This window comes from Rhamphochromis sp. 'chilingali' (genome assembly GCF_963969265.1).
Source record: "Rhamphochromis sp. 'chilingali' genome assembly, chromosome: 3".
NCBI lineage: Eukaryota > Metazoa > Chordata > Actinopteri > Cichliformes > Cichlidae > Rhamphochromis > Rhamphochromis sp. 'chilingali'.
The window spans coordinates 39,622,466-39,640,485 of record NC_137931.1 but is presented as its reverse complement, the minus strand read 5'-3'; the positions used below and the strand labels follow the sequence as shown (position 1 = coordinate 39,640,485).

Here is an 18,020-nt window from a genome sequence, read left to right as displayed (position 1 = left end):
TTCTATAAAAGGAAAAGCTGCGATGGGCTGTGGTTTTCTACTCTAAGTGTCTGTGTTCCTCCTTCAGAGCATTAACAGCTTTACTCTTTGCTTCCTGTTTGCTCTGTTCTTGTAGTTTATCAATCAAGCGTTCTGTCCTTCAGATTTATTCTTCTCTGTCTGTTTTCCCTTTATTTCCTTCTTATACTCTTCCATGGACCTTCCTTTCCACCCTTTCCTCTTCCTTCCTTTCCATCTTCCACTCTTTAGGCATGTGGTTCTGGGTCGCCCTGCCCCAGCGAGACAGCAGAGCCCAGCCCAGATCAGGCCAGTCCAGAGGCTGGGAGCTAGATAGCAGCAGGGCAAGGTAGGTATCAATACCTCTCCTTCCCCTCTTAACTCCTTCAACTCTCTGCATGTATCTCTTCTTCTCATTTACTGTTGCACCTCCCTTACATAAGTGTGTTGCATCTTTCTGTTTCTTTGCATCAGTGGTTACATTTTCACTGTTTTACCTGTTTTCATTGCCTCGTTAACACAAGTTCAAAGGATGGCACACGTGTGGTTTGGTTTTAATGCTTTATCATGTGTGGGAATTTTTTGTTTTGTAAGTATCTGGTCATGCTGAAGGTGTTGTGCATGTGTGACTTTTTGGAAACAGTGTGTGACAAGTTCATCACGCAACATCACTTTGGCCATAGTGCTCTCATTGTGTTCTGTCATTCTGATGTGCACCTAAATCACGCTCAGTTCTCTAAATAGCACACGTCTCACTTGGAAATTCAATAGCGTGTGACAGCCAATCAGAAACTGTGCACTTCAGTGAGCAGGATGTCTTTTGGGATTTGTGTGCAATATGCTGATCTCAGTTGTTTGGCTTAATTTGATCAGGATGTATGCTCACATTTTATGCATTATATACAGTGTGCAATGTCACTTAAGCACCAGGCACCAATGTTAACCGTTGAGCGATATAGACAGGCAGTCACTGATGACGGGCATGTTTTCACACTTTTTGCACTTTGTTCTACAGTGAAATTCACAACTTTCATAAGCTTGAATGTTCTATGAGAAGCATGTCAATATGCGGTTTGCCTATTCAATGACACACAAACACACACACACACTCCAAGAAAAAGAGCCATTTTGATCCCTGCCTCCCTACCCGGTGTCCTCTCCCACACAATTCCCGACTGTGGCTCCTTAATGATAGCTGCTGGCACTCACACCAGAAAAAAATGTGATGGTTTTGTTTTCATCAGCTAATACTGGAGCGCCAAGATTAATGACTGCCCCGATATAATTGGCATTAATTAAAACCCAAGGAGCCTTCAAGTCCTTCCCCACTCCGGGAGAGGAGGAGGGGGGCAAAGCAGCTTCCCTCCCCTGTTGGCCTTGCTCCTCATTCAGACGCTATGAAAGCTGCATGGCAGCAGGTGGATGTGGCACTTAAGTACGAGAACGAATTTTAGAATACTGAGCAGGAAATCTGGTTATGATCTAGCAGCTATGGCCAGAAGCTTCTAGTCTGTCCTCTGTAGTAGGTGGACTGCTTTGGTCCTGGTCCAATTACGCTGTTCCCATATGGTGTTTACTTGCTCAATCACATCGGCTTTAGACATCTTCCCAAACACACACACCTGTGCAGTAGTCCCGGCTATTCCCTGGACAAGCACACCTGTGATCGATACTGTCACCACCTGTGCTCATATTGGAGCCAAAAATATGCGTGTGCTTGTGTGAGTGTGTTGCTGCTGGCCATGACCGCCTGTCCTGTCCTCCCCCTCCCACTGCGTGTCTCCGACAGACATGTGTTCAGGCTAGTGGGAGTGTAAGTGTTTTTTCTGGGGTGATTTCATCATGTCCAGTGAACGCTCCCGAGTCTCAGCCATGAAATGGCCTGCTTCCACGGTTCACTGACCAATCTCACATTGCTCCCCCTGCCGAGGGCCTACCACACGCATGCACATAAATGTCCACACATGTACCAGCCAGGCCGGATATTCTGGCCTTGAGGCTGCTGCCACGCCAGCAAATCACTCATACCTCCACCGAGGACTTGTACTCGCTCTCTCGGCTGGGGATGAAGGAGCTGAAGCCGCCTCAGATGGCAGTGCCTGTTAGATGATGCAGGGTGACACCGCTGGGCTGTGGCTCTGGTGCATTGGCTGAGCAGTGTGTGCTTGCTGTCACTGCTTGTCTCAGCCTCTTTGTCACCTTTCTCGGGGCTGCTGGCAGCTACTTTCTGCTGACTGTCTGGCCTTGGCCAGCCCTGCAGTTACAGCTTTGTATGCCAAAGACCAAAGCCTTAACTAAAGCAGCCCTCCCAGCATCAACCCAAGTATTCTTTTTTTTAGATGAAAGCTGTTGCAGATTGTGCATTATGTAAGTTTAAGCACAAGTAGAAGTGAGAGGTTCAATCATTCGTTGCTTATCTATAAAATGTCAAACAGCATATTCAAAAAAAAGAAAAACATAATGGTTTTCCAGAACCCAGTTTAACATATTTTAATGACTTCTTTTTATCTAGCTGAGCCTCCAAAACAGAACAGCCCAACGTTGAGTCATACTGTGACAGAGACACACCTAACTACGAGCAGTTTGCTCAACTAAACCTTCTTCTAATAGGGGAGCTGTGGGCAGCCCCAAACTCTAAATGAGTTTTCTGCTCTGGAGAAGTCTCCCAGAATATAATAGGAAAGTCAGTAGCCTCCAATCAAGTTGTCTACATGGCAGATTGAGTGGCTGGCTATAATTATGTGTACAATAATAACGACCCCATTGTGAGTGACTGCAGCAGGGTTGGTGCTTTGACTGCAGGGTGTTCCATCATCCACTGTTGTCTTCCAGCTCAGCTGGAGAGAAATGCAGACATGATGACTCATAACTGGTTTTTCAAGGCACTACCTCTGATTCTTGCTGGTCCTGGAGGGAGTTTGAGGTGGGAGAAAATATGCATTTACATGGACACTGTGATAACAACACACAAACACGCATGCAGGCACGCGCACACAAATGGCTTTGAGAGTGATGGACCTACGAACGGCCTAAGAGGTAAGAGGAAAAGTGACCGAAGGTCTCCTTCAATGCAGTGTGCTACTGCCACCTGGTGGTGATGTCAGTTATAGGAACTTGCAAACCACTGCAAAACTAGAGCTAACTTGTCAGGGCTTGCAGGTTGCTGATACTTGCAGTTCAGTCAGTTGAGAGAATGAATCATAAATCTGGGCACTCCCTTTTTATTATGTAACACTCAGATGAAACACAGAGGCCAGACACTGACATTACAGATATAGCAAGCCTTTGAAAAAAACAAAGGAAAGTAAAAATGTGGTAATTTTTTTTTTCTTTCATTGACAGAAGAGGAAGGACCCTCTCTATGCCCAGATTAACAAAGGGAAGAAATAAAGAGACACACAGGAAGACAGACCTGACCAGCACTGAGAGAACAGGAGGAGAACCCTTAACCTCTGTTTGTGTGAGTGCGTGTGTGCGTGCATGTCTGGCACATCCCCGCCTGGCCAAGCCCTTCTTCTTCTCCTTCAGCTAACAACCTCCCAGGAGGAGCTTCCACACTCCCACAGTCCTCCTCCTCCTCCTCCTGTCTGCAGTCTTTCCTCCTCCTGAGAGGGGAGAGCCCTCTTGGTCATTCACTCCAGGCAGGAAGGGATATCAATCACTGAGACGGATCCAGTTCTCCCTCCACTGCGCAGTCTTCTCCTCTCCTCCCTTCTCCCTGTGGCGACTCACACTCAGCCTTACAGATAGAACCTGCTCCTCCCCTCTCTGCCCCCCCGTTCCCTTCCTCCTCCTTTGCTCTCTTTCCTCTGCCTCCTGTGTCTGGCCAGAGACTGTGCTGCCAAGAAGGGACTGAATCATGCAGTGCCTCCCCGTCTCTGACACTCCCTCACACACGCACGCTCATCGGGATTAGAACGATCACCTTTTGTTTTAATGGACAGAATCTGCATCTGTAGTGAGGAGATCCCATAGGAGGAGCTAGACTATTAATGGGCCTATCAGGGATGGCCCGTTACTGGGATCACTGCTTCTGATTGCTTGGCTGGTTCGGGGAGTTTAACCCCATTCTTGTGAGTGTCTGCTGGATCACTATGCAGAAACAGACTCTCTGGGAGCTACTCACACACCAACGACATACATCTTGCACACAGGAATCAGCTTACATACTCTCACACATGCAAACACATACACACAGTCCACCTTCTCTGACATGCATACACACAGTAATTTGCCAAACGTCTCTCCTCGCAGACAGACTCATACAGAGGCCAGAGGACCAGACATACTGAAGAAAAGACACTGAGAGGGAAGTGCTGCAAGTTAAACAGATTCTGTGATTGAACTGTTCATTCTCTATAGCTTTTGTACAATACTGATTAAAAAAGAAGAAGAAATTGAAAAATTTGAATTTTTATTTTATAAGTCAATCAAGCCGCTGGGGTCAGCTCTATAGGAGATATAGAGTCAACATGGCTTTAAGGCATCTGATCGTTGGTTTGCCAAACTCATTTTGTAAATAATGATAACAACCATTTTGTCCACTGGACTTCTGTGCCATAAAATAGGAAGGCTTCAGTTATGCAACTCTTGACGTTAACCCAAGCAATACCAACATATGTTTTCTTTTTCCTGTTGTCTGTTTCATTCGCCTCACCCCCCCTCTTTTGTGCATAGATGTTGTGAACCATTAATTACTCTGGTTCCAGCCCTAAAGCCTGCACCGTGCCCTGCTGTGTCTTCTTGAGTTCCCACCCAAAAACACTATATCGCGGTCCTGAGCTTTTGTATCACAAGACTATCATTTTTATGTTGCAGGCAACAGTCAGGGTCTCACTCACTCACTGTAGCCCAGACTGCTTCTCTCCTCCATCACATTCTCCGAGACTAGTCTCAAAGATAACAGCGATGCTCTGCCCATCTGTCTGTCTGTTGGTCAGGTGCCAAACTGCTGCTGTCTGAGTGTGGACTGCAGCATCCTCTGCTACAACTACATCAACTGTGATGCCAATGACTCCCTATTTTATGGCCAGAGTCCCCATATCATTCGAGAACTCTTTTGGACTATGAAGCTGATTAACTTTAAAACTTTGAGAACTAGATGATGAGCAAAGACGTTGAATAAAAAGGGAAACGTTGCTGTTTGAGTACATAACATTTCTAGACCTATTTTAACTTTACCTCAGCTAACAGTTTCTTAATGTAAATTGACACATTATTTTTATCTTTATGAATATGACATTCTACAGTGGGTTTTTAGATGATTTTTTTGGTTCTATCTTGATTTACGTATTCCACCATGTATTACTGTTACAAATAAACACATCCCAAATGACTAATACGTGTGTTTATGCCTCTGCTTTTGTGTGCGAGCAAGAAAGAGTGAGCCTAATGGTGTGTGCCTAGCAGAGGTGACCCCCCCCCCCCCACACACACACACACACACCACCTCCACCATCAAGTGCCACAGCATTTTGCAATAATTTAACACTGCTTTAATGACCTGTCACATTCTGCTACACTCTATTGCAAGCTGTCATAAGCTTTATTAGCAAGCAACCGCAAAACAAGAACTCTAACCTTCCTACTCTTGTTCTGTTTCTCACTTTCTACCCACAGAAAGGGTTCAGACACGAGTACACCCTTAATGCACTGTTCTGTAAATTCAATTGAACTAGAACTTTACACATTTTAAATGAACCATTTTACACACAAAATGCTGTCACTGTGCTATTTGGTTGTGGGATTAGTTAGGTATTTGAGATGCTTATCTGTAGGATTTCTGACACCTGTGCAGGTGAATGGAATTGCCTTGTTATTCCTTAAACATTAAAAAATTATATCTGACAGCTTTTGTCTTCCCTCAAACAGTGTCCTGGGTACTCCATAATCTATAAACCCTACTGTGTGCAGCTTATTTGAGAACATTTCAGCTGTGAAAGCTGTCAAAACTGACATCTGCAAATTGTCCAAGATGAGCAGCAGGCTGTGCTGGAAAGATGAGCAGCAGTTTGACCATCTTTATGTATTTTTCAAGAGAGCACCACAGCTATAGTCTTCTCCATAGAAACCAAAAAGTTGCAGACATGTTTAAAGGCAGATGCTACAGGTTAATAATAAACAAAAAACCGAACGCTATCAAGACAACCGTTTTATTATACATGATGAGCCTTATCTTTAACTATCAAATGTATCAGCTATCTAAATATCTTCTAATTTGCCTTTTGAAATTTGTACACTGGATGAAGCCAGTTTAAAGTTTGCATATCAGTGTGAAATGTTTTTACAGATCTGATTTTAAGTAGCTCATTTTTTTACTTGAGAAAATTTTGTCAACAGATAAGATAAGATTTTCAACATGCTTCTAGGAATAGGATGCACCATGAATCACATACTCAAAGTTTTTTGAATGAAGGATGCGGTAAAAACCTTCCACATACAGATGGGAGTAAAACTTAGATCTTTCCCTGAAAAAAAAGAAAGAAATGGCGTTAAAAGGTATCCAATGTAAAATTGCAAAAACAAAAATTGTTTTTAGTTTACAAGATTACCTACAATCATTTAATTCTTCTGTAATGCAAATTTTCTGGAATGTTTTATTTAAATATGCAAATACAATCACCTTAAACATGCACCAGTTACAATACATTTCAAAGCACAAGGCCGCAAAATAAAGACTTCATTCTGTTATTTATAGAATGAAGAATATTATTTATCCACTAGACTGAGCAAAGACATGCTATGTACACCAAACAGCTTGAAATCTACACTCATTGACCACTTCTTTAATTAAACCTGTTCAACTAATAGTTAACACACAGAGCTAATCAGGGACATTGTATAAGCTGACTCCTTTTAGACACGTAGACATGATCAAGATGACCTGAAGTTTAAAAAAAGCATCTGAAAGGAAGAAAGATGATTTAAGTGAACGTGGCAAACTGCTGCTCTACGGGGATTTTACCCCCCAAAACGATCTCTAGGGTTTATAGAGCAATGGCCCAAAAAGGAGAAAATATCCAGTAAGCGAAATGCCTTGTTGATCAGAGGAGAATGGCCAGACTGTTTTGAGCTAAAAGGAAAAGAACATAACTCCCTTTACAACCAGGGTATGCAGAGGAGCATCTCTGAACACAGTGCTCCTTGAAACACTACAGCAGTAGTGGCACCACGTGCAGGAAATTTAGGCTACATCACCAAAGTTGGACAATGGATGATTGAAAAAACATTCCCTGGACTGATGAGTCTGGATTTCTGCAACAACAAACAGCATCAAAAATAGATTTCTCCTGCCTTGCAACAACAGTTCGGGGCGGTGTTGGTATAATGGTGTGTGGGATATCTCAAAAACTTTGGGTTCTTTAGTACAAACTCAGTCAGCATTGTTTAAAAACTACAGTACAATCTGAGTACTGTTGTTGTCCATCCCTTTATGACCACAGTGTGCCCACCTTCTGATGGCTGCTCCCATTAGGAATGCACCATGTCACGAACCTCAAATCATCTCAAAGTGGTTTCTTAAATAGCCTCTAAAGTCACCACATCTCAGTCCAATAGAGCAACTGTGTGATGCGGTCATGCTGGTAAGGACCAAAATCTCTGATGAAAGTTTCCCGCACTTTTGTTGAATCTGTGAGAATTAAGACAAAAAGAGATCCTCCTTAGTACGAGTAAAGTGTACCTAATGAAGTGACCGGTGAGTGTACACAACTTGGTAGTGAGTTAAGCGTATGAGAGACTATAGTCTGCTACAGTTACAAAGCTGCCAAATAAAGACAACGCTTACAGAATGTATTTATGTCACATTATTGACACATTTCTTCGGTCATCTCATTTTCTCTACGTTTAATTTGAATGATTCGTTTAGGCGACAGTTAATAAATCAAAGATTAAACTTTTATACCACATCCTCTCATAACAGCAAAATACACTGTTCTTATAAGAGAGATTAGCATTCTTAAAAAAATGAGTCACTTTGAAAATAAACACAAAAAAAATCTCCATCCGCTTGGTTTCATGAGAGTGACTCACGTCGTGCCAGCCGGGCGACATTCCTGAAGAAGAGGGAGAAGAATCCAAGAGCTGTTGACAGTCATCGTGCTGTGGCGTAAAATGCTCAGCAGGACTAGTTTGACGAGCCTGACTGTTTTTTACTCAATCGCACTCCTCCTCTGAAACCATCTCGGGTGCGCATGGGACGCAGATTTGTCTCGATCAGAGGTGAAGCACGCAGGAACCTGGAACAGTGAATACACTATTTAAAGTTTCTTTCTTCCTTTTTTATTTTAAATTAATTTCTTTGTTTTTTTCCAACGGACACAGGATGAGAAGCTGAATAAGAGAACGATCTCTATTCGTACAGGAGGTTTTTTTTGGTCGTTTCTGTGGATATTAAAACGTGCAATGGAACAGGTATGTCCTATGACGCTCGTAACATTATGATGATTGGATAATATGCTATTGATATATTTAAAGTTGTGTTAGCAGACATAAATCCTGGCAATACTGTAAACTGACATTTGAAGAAAAAAAAGATCAAAGCTTACAACAACATTAAGTAAAGTGAGACAGAGTTTTAGCTCTGTACGCTGTAACGTTGTTACTACAATGATGACATAGTTTATCTTACCGGATTAAGACCAGAACTAAACTCCTCTTAATAATAAGTGATTTGGGATTTTGTTCTTACTCCAAATATGTTAGGGAAATAAAATTTACCTTATTTAGGTCCTGTATTGAGACTATTGTACTGTGTGATACTTTCATCAGGAGGAACAGATTGACTTTCAGGCCATAAGGGCCAAGTTTCAACAAGAAGAATTCATACTGAAGAAACCCAAGATAAAACCTGTTCTCCCAGAGAAGTCAAAGGTGGTCTCTCCTCCCCAGAGCCCCAGTCATTACCTCCCTTCAGGTGCACGCCCCTCCCTGCTGACCACCATTAATGAGAACTTGGAAAGAAAGACACTATTTGCCCCAAGAGTGGTCTTCAAAGATGATCCGAAAGAGAGCAAAAAACCTCTCATCGACGATAAAGACAAAAGTGAAGGGAAACGGAAAGGTGGTAAGCACAAAACACTCAAAGGGAGCAGGGAGAATCTTCTTAAAGATTCCGTGGATCAAAAGAAAGTTAATAAGAAAGACAAGACGCTTCCTTCGGTTGTCCCTGTAACTCAGAAAGAGAGTACTGCAGAGCTGGTGCCAGCCGCACCCCCACCTAAAGTCACAACAGAGAAAAAGAAGCCTTTCAGTCTTTTCAAAAAGTCAAAACGAGATTCAGTGTTGATCTCAGCTGATCCAATTCTGGACACCCCAAGCTCAGATATTGCTGGACTAGCTCCACTCCTCCCAGTGCCTTCTGAATCTGGTGGGGAAACAATACCTAATTCAACATCAGAGCCCCATCTACCAGACAACCCCACCTTACCAGATCACAGTGCTGATGTAGAAATGTCCCCAACCTCTACTACTCTTGAATCTTTTGCCTTCAACCTACCTCCTCCTCTCATACCTGAGAGCCCACCACCTGAAATCCCAATCTTGACCAGTGAAATCCCACCTGAAATAGAAAATCCCACTTTTCCTGTTTCTAGCCAAGATGAAGCTATTACCAGTCCACCCAGTGTCTCTCCACCTCTTCCACCCAGCTGTGTCATCTCTGGTTCTCCTTCCCTGGTTTCTTCTCCATCTCCATCACCCGCCGAGCCTGAGATTACATCTGAGATTGGGAAAGATGATATTTCTATAACTGCTGTGGAGAAACTTCCTTCTCTAGCCACAAACCCTCCATCTGTTCCACCATCTCCCAAACCAGAGCGTCCAGTCTCAGCACTCTCTGCCCTGGAGAGGGCAGAGGATATGAGTCCTGGAAAAAGAACACCACCAGGTGACCAGAGGATTTTCAATGCTCTACAGAATGCACGCAAGAAGACCAACAGGTAAAGAACACAAACAGCAGGAACACACACAGTTTCATTCCAGCAGTTACGAAGAAACATCTCTGTTTACAGCTCAGTCACTAACAAGATGTAATTTCTCACCTGCTCTTAGCCCCTTGATATGTGACATCCACTCCTATTCTGTTACCCCTCCACCTGAGGAATCTTCCCAGTGTCAGAGCCCCACTGAAAGTCTCCCAGAACTCCCACCCATTGATTATGAAGATCGAACAGGCAATGCCGTCCCATCGAAACCAGCACAAGTCAATGGCATTGACCACCGTAAGTCCAATTAACATAACCACAGTAGAGCTCCCCTCCCCCCTCCTCTCTTCCCCACCTCTTACTTTTCCGTGGATTTACTTCACCTCAAAAGAAGTTGAGAAGAATTTATCTCATCATCATCAGGTATGTGCTGTAGGCCTGCAAAACATAATTTAATAGCTTAGAGTTTTAGCTGCAGAAAATACCTGGCCACAAGGTCGCCTCAGGTGGTGACATTCTTCTTTTGTGCCAGAAACAACTTAGCAGAAGGCAGGGCAGAGCTGCAGAGGTATGTTTGCTATGTCAGAGGTGCAGTGACAAACAGTTCAACGTCTGTTAAGCACAGTGCAGAAAGAGCAGGAAGTCTGCTGCTCTGTTTCATTTGCATTGCATTTTTGAAATTGTGCATACAGGTTTTTATGTCAAGCTCGTTTAATATGATGAAGTCTACTGTTACAAATTACAGATGAGTACCTTTGACATGGTTTCTAATCTTTTATTCTGCAACAGCAAACAGTTTTGTACAGCTTCAAAAGGCAGCTAGCGGGCAAGTTTCTAGAGATGTGTTTTGTATTTTAATTAAAGTAGCAAAATTGAATTATACTGCACATTTCTTATAAATGCATTAGCTCTGCTCTACAGAGTTATACAAGAACAACTTCCACAGTGGGTTTGACTGGTTTTGTTTCCTTACATATGCAATTCTTATTCTTTTTCTTGCCCTATCTCTATTTCTGTGTTGGAAAATTCACTTTCAGATGTAGTTTTGATGTTGAATGGTTCTTTTTGACTTAAATGAGATTAAAGTTCAAAATCTTTTAGCAATCATATCTAGTCATAACCTTCTAAACTGTTATATGTTCATATGTAATGTCATTCCTTCCAGGACAGCCCTCTCCATTGTTGCAAGAAATCACTGAGGGACCTGACCCTGTCCCTGAGGCGATTCCCCCGCCTCCACCCAAGATGACTATTTCAGATAATGGGCTTCTGAATTCTTCTGTAGAGGAACCTGCCATACCTAACTCTGCCAACTTGAGTGAATTCATTCCTCCACCTGTCATGGGAGTTAATGGTGTGGTCACCAGTGCTAGACTCACAATTTAGAGAAAAGCTAAACTTCAGTGGCCTGTTCTTGTAATGCGTCATAATCCTTTATGCTTCTTCTGCAGATATCCCTGCTCCACTTGAGTTTTCAGAGACCTACACCCCTGATGTCCCAGAGGTTGACAATGTGGCTTCAGGCATTCCTATTCCCGAGCTGCAGGGATCAGAGTTGGAGTATGAGATGTACCCAGGTGCAGATGTTCCAGACGGTTATGACCCGCCAAAGGCTCACAGTAATGTTCCGCAAACCGAGATCCACACAGAGACACCATATGGAGACATATCCCAAAATAATCCACTACCAGAATCATCTCATGCTCTCGGTCAGGACTTACAACAGGCGTCAGAGTAAGACATGCAAATTTAATCTATTTTATTTCTCATTAAAATGGTTCTTAATCCCTGACAAGTTAGTATTCATTAGTGTTTGTTCAACTTTTTGTCCCACGCAGGCCCCAACCAGAAGACGATGTTTATCAGAACACGGAAAATGCGTACGAGTATATCGCCACACCTGATGGTGACAAGAAAAAAGTCAAGACTAAAGTCAAGAAACGCAAAGAGCCAAAGAGTAAGAAACTATTTATACTAGAAAAATAGGAATTGTGCTCAAATTAATACAGTAATATTAGAAACTGCCTGGAAGGGTTGCATCTTTGGTATTGTACATAACTGTGTCCTTCTTTTTAAACCACAGATCCATATGTTGAGTCAATGCCAGTAACGGTAAGCTGCAGTGTAAAATCAAGACTTTATTTTTCTTCATTCAAAAAGATAAGCTTTCTTTATGCAATTTTAATTCAAAGTTAATTAATCCACATTCTTTATTCTTACTTATAGGTTCAAGAGAAAACCAAGACGTTGAGGTTTGGCAAGTAAGGCCTAATTTTTTTTATCCAGAGATTTTTTAATTTCTCTTATCCCCGGGGAATTAGCGATGAGAGTGTGATTTGCTTTTGTTTCACTCATATTCTCCTCTGCTATTAACCAGTAGTCCTTTTCTAACTGGATGATCCTCTTCATTCTGCCTTCCTCAGGAGTGAAAAGAAAGCAGCTGCAGAGGGGCCTGATGAGAAGGAGCTGAAAAAGAAAGAAAAGCAGCGGCTAGAAAAGGAGAAGAAGGAGCTAAAGGAGAAACAAGAACGGGAAAAGAAAGAACAGAAAGAGAGGGAAAAGAGGGAGAACGAGATGAAGAAGAAATTCAAGGTAAGTGAACACGGAAGGTTAAGAAACATCGGGGGAGGGTGGGGTATATGTTCGGGCATACAAACCTGTCTGGATTCATTCCTGGCAGTGGAAGAGTTGAAGTGAGCAACATGTGCAAGCTCAAACAGAATACGAGCAAACATTTGTTTTGTCTGTGATATTTCTGACAGAACACCTATGGGCCATTCTTTATTTCTGCATGTTCTTCTACAATATTACTGTTCTGAACATGTTCTGATTAATGTTTGTGTTGTAGCAGAAACTGTTGTAATAATTAACATAGGGATGAACCCAAAAAAGATGCAACAACTCTATAAATGCGGTTTTGTGTCTACTTTAGCTCTGTTTTTTTTTTTTTTAACACAACAGGCAGCTGGCTTTACCAGAAACACAAAAAATGGAGTAAATGCCAGCAGCCCAGTTAATATCATTAAGTGTAAAACCCAAGGATTACAAGATTAATGTCACATTTGTCACACGCTGTAAGTACTGTACATGTAAGAAGCACGTCAACATTTATTATGTCATCATGTGCTGCTTCTTTGCTCTATTCCTCTATTGATAAAACACAGACAGTTTTAATAATCATATCAATTCAAAGCCTGGTGCCTCTCCTGCTGATGCTTTGACAGTCTTACAGCTTAGCTGTGGTAAATATCATACATCTGGCAACTAAATGGTTTGATATGTCAAACCTTTTTTTGTGATTAGTGCGAAATGGTTACCTTGCTGAGATTGTGTTCCTATGCAATTCTCAGTGGAACTACTTTGATTTTAAATCTTACCCATATCCCCCCTGGACTTATGTCCCTTTTGAAACAGTGCTTTTTCCTAATAAAGACAGTATTGTTGTACAGTATAAAATCTTTTAATCTACCTTTTGCAGATAGGTCCAAGTCCTATCTGCAAAAGGCAGTCTACCTCTAATTGTACTTGTATCATCAGTAATCATGATTGCTCGTTGACAATCATGACATCATCATCCTTTCATAACGAGACTGTGCACTGTGGAGAAATTGTGATGGGGTTGTTGCCTTTGCAGAAGACATAAAAATATCCTCCGATCAATGAGAGAGAAAGAGAAAGAGAGAAGTTAGAAGTTAGAAGAAAACAACAACAACAATAACAACAATCCCCAAATCAGATGATGGAATTCAAGTAAATCATCACTCCATTTCTCATTTCTCCAATTCTTGATCAGATTATATTGGGCATCCACAGGGCAGTTAGATGGCAGTCTTGTCACTCAAATACCTTCAGATCAGCAAATGCAAGCCTGTTGGCTTTGAGAAAGATGCCTTTGTAAAAAATAATACACATTTCTTACTTATCAGGAACAAAATCATGTATCGAGAGTAAGTACTGTGAACATAACAGCAGGTTAAAGATAAACTGCTCCTCCCACTCTGACACTTAAGAAGTCTACTATAGGTCTGTAAATTCTGACTGTTAAAATGAAGAGTAACAGCATGCATCAGGCAAATGGGAGTCATCTCAGTGTTTCTGCACAACAACAAACTATTTGTCAGGAGACTGCTCTTTAATAGAATAAATTACACGATTAGCCCACCATCCAGCTAGTGAACACATGTATTTGTTTTGTGGTATAAAGCCTCTTGTAGTGTTGTTTTCAAAAGTGCTACATGAATATTGTTTATTGAGGTTATTTGAGTGCAAGTGGAGGAATATTCAGTGTTAACATGTAACTGTGTTTGTTAGATCACAGGACAGGAGGATGCCCTTTACCAGGCAAGAGTAGTTGTAACTGCAAAGGGACGAAAGACTGATCTCCCCGTCAAAGCAGGAGACACGATCAGCATTATTCGAACAGCAAACTGCCCCAAAGGAAAGTGGCTGGCCAGAGACAGCACCAACAGCTGTGAGTTAAAAAAATAAACAATCAAGATTAAAAGGATAAAAGGATGCAAGAACCTGTTTTTGAAACATAAGTGCTATAATCTGAAATGACATCTGAAATGACTGAATAACGACCATGTGAATGTGTTTTTAGATGGGTATGTCGCCGTTGACCATGTGGAACTGGACATCAAGGAGATGTTAGAGCTGGGAAGGAAAACTCATCCCGGGTCAAACAATAACTTTATCGAACCAGACGGTGCCCGCATGATTTCACAGTAAGAGTTTCATACAATAACAAGCTATCATGTGTAACCTTCTACTACTGTTATTACCTTTAAGTTAAAAAGTTATTTACAGATGATTTTTATTTCCCCCAGTGACTCAAACCATTATCAATTACCAGGAGAAAGCTGTAAGTGTTTCCCGTTTCTACCCAAGATAACAAAATACAGTGAAATTATTCAGCAGCAGTTTAATATTTTTGATGTTGACATGCTCAGTCACAGACGACAGTGAGGAGTGGAGCGGTGATGATGATGAACCTCCCTCTGGTTCTCCAAGTACACAGGCTGTACTGTGAGTAAATGCTCAATTATGCTCTACTTTTGGTGTTTACTGCTTGTTTCTATTGAGGACAAGAGTTAAGGTGATCAATCTGCTATTAACAGTTTTTTTGGCACTCTTTTTTCCTGCAGAGGTCATACCCGGACATTCTCCATGCCAGATGTGGGTAAGACATAACAACTTAGGCAGCACCATTCCCCAGTCAGCTCTTGTGAAAAAACAAGTTTGGGAAGATCTTTAATTGTTTACTGGAAACATACATTAAACAAAGCATAATGAATCACTTACTGAATTACTCACTTAAAAGTCACCTTTCAGTACAATACAAAAATAAATGGGACACTTGTGTTTGTCATGTTGATTTCCTCAATTTGTTATCTTGATGTGGGTTAACAGATACAGTAAACAAAGATACTACAGACTTGATATTTTGCAGCAGCTGTTTCAGAGAAACACAGGAAGGCTTATGTGAGGTTGCAACACAACTGCGAGTGTGTGAGCGCCCTCAGTATAAAAAACACTCAATCTGAGTCCATAAACAAGTCCTTGAGGACTTACTGATGTTCTGGATGTTGTATCAAGTTTCTATCCAATTATAATTTCTTCACAACTACCGAAATTACAAAACTGCACCCTTCTAAACTTCTTTAATGAACAATGGACTTTTCATTACGGCATTCTTTAAACGTTAATTCCCTGCAATGTGACTCATTAGACAAGCAGGTGCTTAAACAGGAAGCTGCTAGTAAAATATGTAATGGCTAATCTTAGGTCTGGTAACTTAGGAATTATTTCCTTGGTGTAACTGTTGTATGTTTACTTGTATACAGTTATTTATCTGTCGCTTGTGTGATTTCGTCTTTAGGAAACAAAGACCTTAGCGTGAACCACCAGCACAGTCACAGTGACATGGGTCATGATAGCTCCCACAACCAGTGAGTTCACCTGTTTCACTCTTACAGAAACACATACAGACACGCGCAGACTCATATAATTCTTTTTATTTCTCCTTATAGAGCACTTCAGAGGTTGTCCACATTTTTCCATTCACAAAAAAATGTAGAGCCAGCTGCAAGGTAGGCATGGTGGAGAAAAATGTAACAATGTTGTCCATCCACGAGCGTGCATGTACACACACATCCAGAGCTTCTTTTCAATTTTTGTTTTTTCTTCTTTTTAACAGCACCGATGAACCAGTAATGAGTAAGTAATGCCCTAAAATCACATTTAAAAAGTCACTAATGTACTACTTTTTCAAACCTAATGCTGATGCACTTTCAGGCAATACACTTATGCTGGAAGAAGCATTTAAAAAAAAACATTCATAAAGTATTATCATAAAGTTTTTATAAACTGATTTTTAAATTGCAATATCAATACATCTTCAGGTTACACTGCAGGTTCTGTGAATGCGGCACAAGAAGCAAATCACACGTAAGTACAGAAAGAATAACGCACATAGAAAAATGTCAAACATGCTGTCCGACCTGTAGACGGAGAGGGTTCCTTCCTTTTTGCCTGGAACAGCTTGATAAGCATGAAAAGAGTAAATGTCTTCCTTTTTTTTAATCTCTGAGAGAAAGAAAGCTTTTAACTCCACCTTAACGCCACCAGGAAGTTAAGCCAGGTTGACTCCTGACAGAACAATGAGTTGTTAATTCTCAAGTAGGTCCCTCCTCTGTGCTTAGTGCAACAGACAGCATTTACATAACAAGAGCACTTAAAGAGAAGAGCACAGAAGAGTATATTGCATATACTCAATATACCCAATATTTCCATGGGTAATATAAAGCTTTTACTACTTTTTACATTTGGTGTGACCTTGACCTTGACCAGAAATTCACTAAAATAAAATCATCTCGAGCTGATTGAAATAGAACCAATTACATACTCCCTCCCTTCGAGGGAAGAATGAGTTACTGGGTTAAGAATATAAGGTGATAGATGAAAGACTGAGTTTTTTTTCATGTTTTTTTTCTACAGGCCTGAGGCTGTGTCAGCAGGAGATACAGATTTTGTTCCTGATACACTCATTTTACCTCCTCCTGTCATGTATGCCGATGGAGTGGAGTGAAGGTAAAGTGGCCTTCATACAACAAGGCAAGGATGAATCACCCGGACTCTTCACTGTCCATCACTGTGCACATGCCATGATGACATGATGTTTTTCTGTCTTAACAGCTGAACAGAAACTCCCCCAGGTGGAACTGCATTTGTCTGCAGCATTACCTGCTGGACTATGATCTTATTTATCCAATGACTGCATTCGTGAAGTAGAATTACATTTAACAACAATGAGAATTATATCATCTGGGCAAACGGAAATCTTTCTTCTGTTCTTTCAAATGCTGCAATGTGGAACCAGCATGGGACAGTTGATCTGCTTGCTTTAAGTGATCACGGTGAACTGCGTTGCACAGACACACACAGTATTTGTGGACAATGTGATCCTGGAAACTCTCGTAGGGACAATGAACTGCTTTCTGTGCAAAAACCAGAATGGAAAATATATTTAAAGTGGAGGAAATAAGGGAAAGAACAACGGAATGGAAACAGCGGTTTTTCTTATCAGATGGAAGTGTGTGTAGCTAAGAAATACTGGAAAAAGCTTCATTTGTTTTAAGATGCATCCATTAGAAACAATTAACCAGCTGTAAGCAGCAAGTAATGTGAGCTAATACCAGTAATATTCCTGGTTTATGTTTATCTACAGTACTCCAGCATTTAAAAACATTGTTTGTATTTTTTGCACATAAGCTTTTGCTAATTTGTAATTTGTACACTCATTATTGTTTTCAGTGTCAACTGTGGTATTTGGAAGGGACTATGTGACTACTCATGCTACAATACATATGACCTTTGAGTTTGACTTCTTTTTCATTGGACCCAAATAACCAGCATGCTGTGTAATATAATAGGTATAAAATATAGCATTTGCTCTGTATTTGCTCTGTATTGATCATAGCTGCAACTTCAGTTCCCTATAAACAGATGAATAAGTATTATAGATAAACAACATAATGTGATGATTACTTGAGGTCATTTGCAACCGGCATTTGTAGTGGGTGTGAGTTTGTGTGACTC

The 18,020-nt window shown here is 41.2% G+C and overlaps 2 protein-coding genes across 9 annotated transcripts in view; both read left to right on the top strand.

The window, feature by feature from the left end:
- dab1a (DAB adaptor protein 1a) overlaps positions 1–4,987 on the top strand; it is an 83,131-nt gene extending 78,144 nt beyond the window's left edge. For 6 of the 7 annotated variants that reach the window (XM_080876801.1, XM_080876799.1, XM_080876800.1 and 3 more), the window contains 2 exons: positions 250–346; positions 3,340–4,987. In XM_080876801.1, coding sequence (XP_080732927.1) covers positions 250–330 — 81 coding nt within the window. In that variant the 3' untranslated portion in view covers positions 331–346; positions 3,340–4,987. The remainder of the gene's footprint in view (positions 1–249; positions 347–3,339) is intronic. The other variant, XM_080876796.1, reaches the window with a different exon arrangement.
- A 3,117-nt stretch (positions 4,988–8,104) lies between these two features.
- LOC308393203 (uncharacterized protein) lies at positions 8,105–17,963 on the top strand. Of its 2 annotated transcripts, XM_080876781.1 has the most exons (21): positions 8,105–8,217; positions 8,320–8,409; positions 8,767–9,935; positions 10,048–10,217; positions 11,086–11,274; positions 11,372–11,654; positions 11,759–11,877; positions 12,004–12,032; positions 12,147–12,181; positions 12,344–12,512; positions 14,232–14,391; positions 14,524–14,647; positions 14,750–14,784; positions 14,873–14,948; positions 15,068–15,102; positions 15,802–15,871; positions 15,953–16,012; positions 16,120–16,139; positions 16,325–16,370; positions 16,920–17,036; positions 17,118–17,963. In XM_080876781.1, the coding sequence occupies exons 2-20, from the start codon at positions 8,401–8,403 to the stop codon at positions 17,008–17,010; spliced, it is 2,889 nt and encodes a 962-aa protein (XP_080732907.1). In that variant the 5' UTR covers positions 8,105–8,217; positions 8,320–8,400; the 3' UTR covers positions 17,011–17,036; positions 17,118–17,963. The 2 variants fall into 2 exon arrangements, with proteins under 2 accessions (XP_080732907.1, XP_080732906.1); XM_080876780.1 differs by having other exon boundaries at positions 8,200–8,409; positions 16,920–17,012.
- Positions 17,964–18,020: the final 57 nt, after the last annotated feature.